This window comes from Jaculus jaculus, chromosome 10 (genome assembly GCF_020740685.1).
Source record: "Jaculus jaculus isolate mJacJac1 chromosome 10, mJacJac1.mat.Y.cur, whole genome shotgun sequence".
Taxonomy (NCBI): domain Eukaryota; kingdom Metazoa; phylum Chordata; class Mammalia; order Rodentia; family Dipodidae; genus Jaculus; species Jaculus jaculus.
In genome coordinates, this window is record NC_059111.1 from 113,325,324 (window position 1) to 113,333,575 (window position 8,252).

Below are 8,252 nucleotides of genomic sequence, written 5' to 3' on the forward strand. Positions count from 1 at the left end.
GTCTGCATGGTGGGCCTGGGCACTCTTTACAGGTGCAGGAGCTTGGGAAGGTCCTGGGAAGCTCAGTGGCCAACATGACAGGTTGAACATGAGAACTCTACAGGGATGCCCTTGGCAGAGTTTCTGCTGCTGGAGGGTTTGGAGCTCCTGGATTCACGGGCAGTGGACCACCCACCCTCAGATCCACACATCTCCCTTCTACGGAAACCTGTGGGGAAGACGCAAGCCTTTGTTTTAGGGAGAAAAAAATATGTAAAACAAACATGGCATTCAGAGGGTCAGTCTCTTGCTCAGACTAAAATTTTCTCCACCCATGTAAACAGAGTGAGGAACTTGAGGCAGTGGGATAGTAGAATGCCACCCTTCCTTCCAGGAACAAAATGGGAACATAAATCACTGCTTGTTCTGTTTATTTGTGAGACACTCACAGCTTGCTGTTTTAAGGACACAGTGCACCCTGTTTTAAGAGTAGGCGCTGTACCACTCAGGCCCTGGGCGCCTGCATCCTGGCAAGGTCACCCAGGGCAGAAATGCACGTGCAAAAGGTAGTTATTTCACCTTGGACCACCAACATTTTATAATAAAGAAGTGTTTCTTTTTATTTAATGTAGCTTTCAAGAATTTAAACACACAAAAATGCAGGGATGGTCACAATTTTGATAGCCACAGTTGTATAGAAACATTCATTTCTCAAGATTATAAATATTTGATAATGAAACTGTAAAATGCACATTTTATAAACTAAAAATAAAAACAAATTTGCTTCCTGCTAAAAAGGCATGTCATTTCCTCCAGTTTCCTAAGCAGCAGAAGGTTATTCACAGAATCTTAAATTACAACTTTTTGTCTTTATAGTTTCCTTTTCAAAAAGGTCTGCACTGCTATGTACAAAGTGAAACTAGCATCGCAGTGAAATAAAGAGGTTTAAGGCAAAGAGAGAAGTCCACCTTCAGTCCTCAGAGAGGCAGCCTGACTCCCAGCCCGGCCATGGGCACGCTCCTGGGCCTCCGTGCTGGCCCCAGGTGGACATTTGGACACCTTTTCGCATACACTAAACAGAAGACAGTGTGGAGTTATATATAGAGATAATGTGTTTGTTTATATATATATATAAGTACTTGGTGGGGAATATATTGAATATATTTAATTTACACTGTACCACACCTTCAAAAAATAAAATGCATATTTTCTTAAAAAACAAAAGACAAAAAGTGATAAGAAATGATTATTTACACACTCCCTTCCTCTAGGTCCAGGAGGGTTCTGAGTTCCTCAAAAGTCAGTCGCCACAGATTCCAGAACTGTGGCCTCACACAGGCCTGGATATGCGTGCACATGCATACACGAATATGTACACACACGTGGAGTTGTCTTGGAAGAACTCCTCTGTAGCAAAACGACCACTCAAAAAGAAAAAAAAGGAAAAAGAAAAAGAAAAAAGGGGGGTGGGGAAGAAAAAGGAAAGGAAGGTTTTGCCAACTCGCTCTGCTTGCTCATTGGCGCCAACCTTGGAGGGTTTCTGGATAGGGGCTGACACCGAAGGAGGGGTCGCCCCAGTGCGGGGGGCTTCGGGCCACACACCCAGGCCCTCACCCCAGACCCCTAGCGCCGCCCGCGGTGCCCATGACCGGGTAGAGTTGGCGCTGGCAGCGGGCCGCCGGGCCAAGGCGGGCCTAGGACAGAGACGCAGACGCAGACAGGGTAGCTGGAGGGCAGGCCTCGGAAGGGAGACACGGCAGGGGCGAAGGATCCGGAGGGGAGGGTCCGCTTCGGGGAGCCATCCCCAGGCCTCAGCCCGAAGACCCTGCAAATTCTCTCTCCCCAGCAGGATCCCTTCGGGCTCCAGGCAGTCCCCAGAGCCTAGAGCTCCCTGCCAGACTCGGGGTTCCAGGTTAGGGGCCTCCCCTGTGATCAGCAAGCCAACACAAACGAACGGCAGAACTCATAGACCAAACAGGAGCTATTTATCTGTTAGGTTCACAGTCGTGTGGAATGCAGCAATAAAAATCTTTGGACTTCAGCAAGTTGTTTAAATTTTTTTCTTTTGAAATAATAGTAAAAAAAAAAAAGTGTCCGATGTCCCATAATGGAGCTTAGGAGATTTAAAAAAGATGAAACCCTAAGCAGCCCCCTTTGCAAAAAGAAAAAGAAAAAAGAAAAACATAAAATTAGCATAACCTCTTAAACACAAAAAAACTCAAAAAAAATAGTTTATACTCAGATATTTTGGATTTACACCACCTGTAAATTATATATACATAGAATATTGCAGAACCATAGCTAATACACGATATTTTTCACTAATAATGCTGGTATAATCTTTATACACTGGCCCTTGATTCGCGGTTGTAAATTATTGCATTGTGTGGCGCGGCCCGCGGCCCGCCCGCCCTACTCGCTGTCCGACTTGCCCTCCTTGGCGGCGGTGGAGTGGTTGTAGAGGCCCTGCGCCATCAGGTGCACGGCCAGGCTGTTCTTGTTGCCCGTGGCCTTCTTGATCTTGGCACGCTTGTTCTGAAACCAGATCTTGATCTGCGACTCGTTGAGGCTGAGCTCCTGGGCCAGGCTCTGGCGCCGCTGCTCCGTCAGGTACCTGTTGGTCTGGAACTCGGCCTTGAGCCGCTGCAGCTGCTCCGCAGTGAAGGCCGTGCGCGGCCGCTTGTCCTCCTTGTTGGCGTTCTTCTTCTTTGGTTTGCGAGACCTGGGACCTGAGTGGGTGCGGGGGACAGAGGTTAGTGGAGTCTGAGCTCTGCCTCCCTGCAAAGGGGTGGGGGGGAAATGACTGGCCCAAGGCCACACGAGACTGACCGGGAGGGGCGATGGGCTGGACTTAGGACTGGGCATGCGCCCACTGACCAGCAGTGTGTTGGGAAGTGTGGATGCCGGGTGGAAATGAAGTGGACAGGCAGGTTTAGCAGAAGGGCGCAACACAAACCAGGGAATCTACATGAAAGTAAAGTGCACGAAGAAAAGCCCAAGCCAAAACTTTCTGGGCTGGTCTTCTGGATTTTGCTTGCTTAATTTCCCCCTTCCCCTTTCTGAGGCTTTGTCCTGGAGTAACGGGTCTGGAAGGCACTGGGGGAAAGGAGAGGGAGTAACAGCAGGGAAGGGGGCTGGGTAGTCCCAGAGCCTGGAGCAAAGCTAGCCCAGCCCCATACTCCCACCAAGGGCACCAAGGCCTGCCGAGCTGGAACAGAGGTGGCTGGTCCCCTCCTAACTCCCGCCAAGGGCAGGGTGAGCTCAAGTTCATTGTTTCCCGGAAGGGAGTGAGGGAACACTGCATCTTTCATTGAACTCCTTCGCTAAATCTCCCCAGTCCCTCCGCGGAGGAGAGTGCCTGAGAGGTAGGGACCACGGAGGCCTGTCCTGCTCATCACCCCTCCCCCAAGCCTGATGCCAACTCGCCGGAAGCGGCTGCCCGGCTGACCTTGAGCAGGTACAGCACATAACCATGCCAACAACTTCCCCTGGAGGAGGGGCTCCACTCTCGCCCTCCTCCCTTCTCCCCGTGGAGTGGCGGCCACTTGCAGCAAGGGCGGCTTTGAGGTCCCAGGACCTGGCCATCCAGCAGAAGGGGCAGAGAGTGCGGAGGGAAGGCCCTGCAACAGGGGTGGCTCTGGGTGTCTGGAGGTTCACAGGTTGCAGGAAAGGCCTGCAGAGCCACTGATGGAAAGTGGTGACCTTTCCCTTTGGGTATATACATGAGGCCCACGGATTGTCTCTGGAGGCACCAGGCCACCGCTCGACCAAGGCTCCTTCCGCTAGAAGCGGAAAGACTACAGAGGGCCAGTCTCCCCCACCCCCCGCCCCATCCTCCTCCGAGGCAGAAGGAAATGGGATGGGGGTGAGGGAGACGGCCTAGCTATAGGCAGCTCGGCTGGGGCTGATAGGGTTTCGCCGTCTTGCCTAGCTACAAGCCTGCAGCTCTTAAGAGTCCCAGGGTCGGTGTGCAGAGCTGATGCCTCCACCAGGAGGCAAACCCAGAAAGGGTCTATGGGCACAAGAGGGGGCGCCAAGGACTGCATCCCCATCTTTTAGTTGCACCACACGCCCCCACAGTCACACCCACGGGCCATGCGCACCCCACCACACACAATCACCTCTGCCCGTCCAAACGGAGGGCGAAGGGCGCGGGCTGTGCCTGGCTGTCGCCGAGAGAACGGGGGTTCCGAGGCGCCGGAGACCGGGCCGAGCCCGCAGGAGAGGGGCCCCGCGCTGCCGGACCTGACCCGGACTCCCGCTCCCCGAACCGGGTCTCCGGCTCCGCTGCCTTCCCAGAAAAGCTCACGCTGTCCCCCCAAACTCCGCTTTTTGGGGCCTCTGTTCTAGCCTACACAGACCAACCTCAAAAGACACTATTTCGGGGAAAGGAAAATTTCTCCTCGAAAAAACATTCTTAAGTTCCCCTTTCTGTGAATTCTCTTTCAAAAGGCAAGCGTGTAAGAGTTTCGGGGATAGAACCAAGCCTTGGTACGAATCCTCTCCCCACCCCTTCTTTCCGAAAAGCTCAGTCAAGAAGTGTTATTTACAGGGAGAAGTTTTCCTAAGCCCGGGAAGGCCGGCCAGGCGGGCCACGCTGCAGGGTCCGCGGGCCGCCAAGCCCGACGCGCGGCCGGGCTCGCGCGCAGCCGCCGCACAAAGCCGGTCCAGGCTCCCGGCCGGCTGGCTTTGTGAGCCTGTATGTTAATTAAATATTAACAAAGGAGGGAGGCGAGAACAATGGAGCAAATTTCAGGTCTAGCTGGAAAAATTTGATTTCATTAGCAACATACTCGTTGCTACAGGAAGACAGTGGAGGGGTGACTGAGTCTTGTAATGATCCGGGTAAAAGACCCCCCGTAAAACAGCGTGAAGGTTAGGGGTGAGGAGGGCCTCACCAGCGCGGGGACAAGTGAAGCCCACTTCTAATGGCGCTGCCCAACTACAAACCCGCATCCAATGCAGCTGATGGTTTCTCCCGCGTTTTAAAATCACAAATCAATAATAAAAAAAAATGCTCAGAACCTCTAACGCTCCGCTTGGAAGCTGCCTCCTCCTCCCGACACAGACTCAGAAAGCCCTGGCAGGTCCTATCACCGGCGGCGGCCTGAGCTGGGCTAGCTGTGGGCTTTCTCCGAGCGGGAGGTGCTGAACTCCTTCCTCCAACATGGTTGACCAAATAAAGTGACAAAGGAGCAGGGTGCCGCTGTTCTCATGCCATCCCTGTCGTCTTTCTCCTCCTCCCCCCGCGGTCAGCCTGCACCCAGGAGTGGAGAAAGGAGCGGCCAGCTTCCCCACTACACGAACTAACCAGGTCGGGCGGGGGAGTCTGGGCCGGGGGCGGCGGAGACAGCCTGCCTCTGGACTTTGAAAGTTGGGGTGAGGGTTGAGCAAGGGCCCTTCCAACCACCCCTGATCTCACCAAGTAGATTCCAATCAGGAGGGCTCTAGGGGCAGCGAGATGCCCCAGAATGGGAAAGGAAGGGAGACATAAAGAGGGACAGGGACCCTTGCTTTGCTGCTGTCCAACAGGAGTGCGCGCCCCTTGATGCAATCCCGCCCCGGACTGCCTGGGCACTGCTCAGGCCAGTGTCCGGAAACGGCGTCCCTGTGGGTGAGAGCTGTAAGGACCGGGAGAGGTGACGGTTTTCCTTCACGTAGGTTCCCTGGCGAGGGCAGTTCCCAGCCCCGCGGACCTGCCCTAAAGCGGACTCCCGGTTCCATCAGCTCACCTGAAGAAGGCCGGTCCGAGTAGCGCGTGCAGTAGACCCAAGCCGGCCAGAGCATGGGCTGCGCTCCCAGGGTGGCGCTGGCCTGTGAGCTGTCCGAGTCCGAGCTCACAGACAGGTCCCCAGCGCCCAAGCCGCGGGCCTTGAGCGCCCCATCCAGGGGGACCCCCGGGTCGCCGCCTTTCTTAGCACCGCCGTGCAGCGAGAGCGTCTTGGAGCCGCCTTCTCCGTCGCCCGGGGACTCGCCGCCTGCGGCGGGCAGCGATCCTCCCGCGCCGGGCGCGCACGGCGGATTCTGCCGGGACTCTCTGGCGCCCGAGCCCAGGAGCTGCTCGACTCCGCCGGCTCGCTCCGCACCGCTCGCGCCGCCTTCGCCGCCTCTGCCTCCACCCGCGCCAGCGCAGCACGTCCCCGAGTCCTTCCGGCGGCCGAACTCGGGCCGCAGGATGTTGTCGATGAAGAAGTTGGTGATGCGGTGAGGGTGCTGGTGGTTGCCTGGCGCCTGCAGGACCGCGGGCAGCATCAGAGCCCGCCGGCGGCCCGTGTCCGAGTCGCCCGGGCTGCTCCCGCCGCCCGGGCTGGATTCCGGCTGCCGCTGCGCCTCCGCTGCTGCCGCTGCCCCGTCGCTGGGCTTGGAGTCATTCTCCTCCATGCTTCACAGCAAATCCCAAGTCGCCTCTCCGGGATCCCCCCTCCAAATCCGCCTTCGGAGGCGCACCCGGGGACCCCCGCGCCCCCACCCGGCCGAATGTTCCGAGGGCGCGCGCGGCGGCCAGGGCTGAAGTCCTGCAAAGTCGTCCTGCGCGCTCGGAACGGAGCCACGTTCCAATCCACGAATTGGGTTAGGAGGGAAAAAAGCAAAAATCACTAGTCTCCCGGCCGATCAGAACGCCGCGAGATTCAAAAGAGGCCGGTCCTCGTCTTGGCGGCGCACCCGGCTCTAGACCGTCGCAGAGGTCCGGCGGGGATCTGGGGCGCCTCCGGGGCTGCGCTCTCCTCCCGGGGTCGTGCAGCCTCCGGCTCGGGCTCCGGCGCCGCCGCCGCCTCGGCCGCCCGCGGCTGGCGCTGCGCTCATGCAGGCAGCGAGCTCCCCGCGCTCCGCCGAGCCCTCTCGCGCGTCCCGACCGGCCCTCGAGGCTCCGGGGCGCGAGCGCTCAGCGCGCCCGCCGCCGCCCGCAGGCGCATGAAGGCCCGCGGGCCCGCGCTGCGCTCCGTCGGCCCCGGAGCCCCCTCGGGCAGGCCGCCGCCCCGCTGCGGGCCGGGGAGCCCCCGCTGAGCCCCGCCGAGCTCGGCGGCCCGAGCCGCATGGGTGAGGGGCGGGAGGCGCGGGCCGGGCCGGGCAGGGCCTCCGCGCTCCCTCCCTCCCCGCCGCGCGCCCTCCCTCCTGCCCTCCTTCCTTCCTCCCTTCCTTCCTTCCTGGTCCGCGCGCCTCGCCGCCCCGGCCTCCGCGCGGGCTCGGGAAATTTCCAGGCCACTTGGCTCAACGTGAGACACTTTCACTCTGGATTTTTGTTCTTATTTTTAACAGAGCCCCCTCGAGTGACGTCGCGGGCCGGTCTCCTGGACACGTGCCTCGGGCCAATGGCCGCCGCGCCGAGCGCGCACGTGACGCGCCGGCGGCAGCTCGGTGACAGGAGCCGCCCGCCGCCCCTCCCCCGCCGCCGCGTCCCCTCCCCCCCTTAAAGCGGCCGCGTTCCGGGCCGCGGCGCGGGAGTGCGGGTGCACGGCTGCATCCACGACCCGGCCCTCCGTGCGCGGGGGCGCGGGCGCTCGTTCGCGCTCTCCGGTCCCTGCTGCGGGTTCAGGAATCCGAGGAGCCCCGCGACGGTCCCGCGGGTCACCTGCTGTGCGCAACGCTCGGGAAGGTGGCTATTTTTTAACAGGTCCATATTGTTTACCGTGGGGAGAAATTCCCACAATTCCTTGCACAAGTGCATAAATAATATTAAGTGAGCTGCGGAGATACAAAGGGAAGGTTTGTGGTCCGCTCTCCTTGCCGGCGGAGAGGAAAGCTGTCACTTACGTTGGACTTGGGTCGCCCGGCAGCACCCCGTAAACGCAGACCGCGCCTCCCGCGGACGCCCGCCCCGAGGTGCGCGCGGGCGCGTGTGCGGGGAGGCGCGCGCGCGGTCGCACCCCACCGCCGACACCTGCAAGTGCGCCCGGGTCTGCGGGGGAATACAATTTGGGGCGTGATCGTACAAGGAGAATTGAAGGAGGTGGAGGTTACAACAAACCAACGGCTGGGGAAAGCGGTGCAGGGCTGGCCACACCTTCAAAACCCTCTGGAGGGCTGTGGGGACACCTAATTCTGGTCCTGTCGTGAGAGCTCCCCCGCCTCACACACTCCTGTCCCTGAGCTATGAACCCCATCCAGCTCTTATTTTCTTCGTCCTAAAATGATTTCAGCTAATTTCTCAGGAAAACGGGGATAACTTGGAAGGAGAATAGGAATTCCGAGGCGGCGTGGGGGGGGGGGAGTCTCTGTTTCCCATTTCTTTATTCCCCTGTAAACTTCAGTAGTCCCTTCTCTATTTTTTTCTT

At 58.5% G+C, this 8,252-nt stretch overlaps 1 protein-coding gene across 1 annotated transcript; it reads right to left on the reverse strand.

The window, feature by feature from the left end:
* Positions 1–624: 624 nt before the first annotated feature.
* On the reverse strand, positions 625–6,669 carry En2 (engrailed homeobox 2). The gene is made up of 2 exons (XM_004669559.2): positions 5,712–6,669; positions 625–2,708 (listed from the first exon to the last, which is right to left on the reverse strand). Exons 1-2 carry the CDS (start codon positions 6,358–6,360, stop codon positions 2,392–2,394), a joined length of 966 nt encoding a protein of 321 aa, XP_004669616.2. The 5' UTR covers positions 6,361–6,669; the 3' UTR covers positions 625–2,391.
* Positions 6,670–8,252: the final 1,583 nt, after the last annotated feature.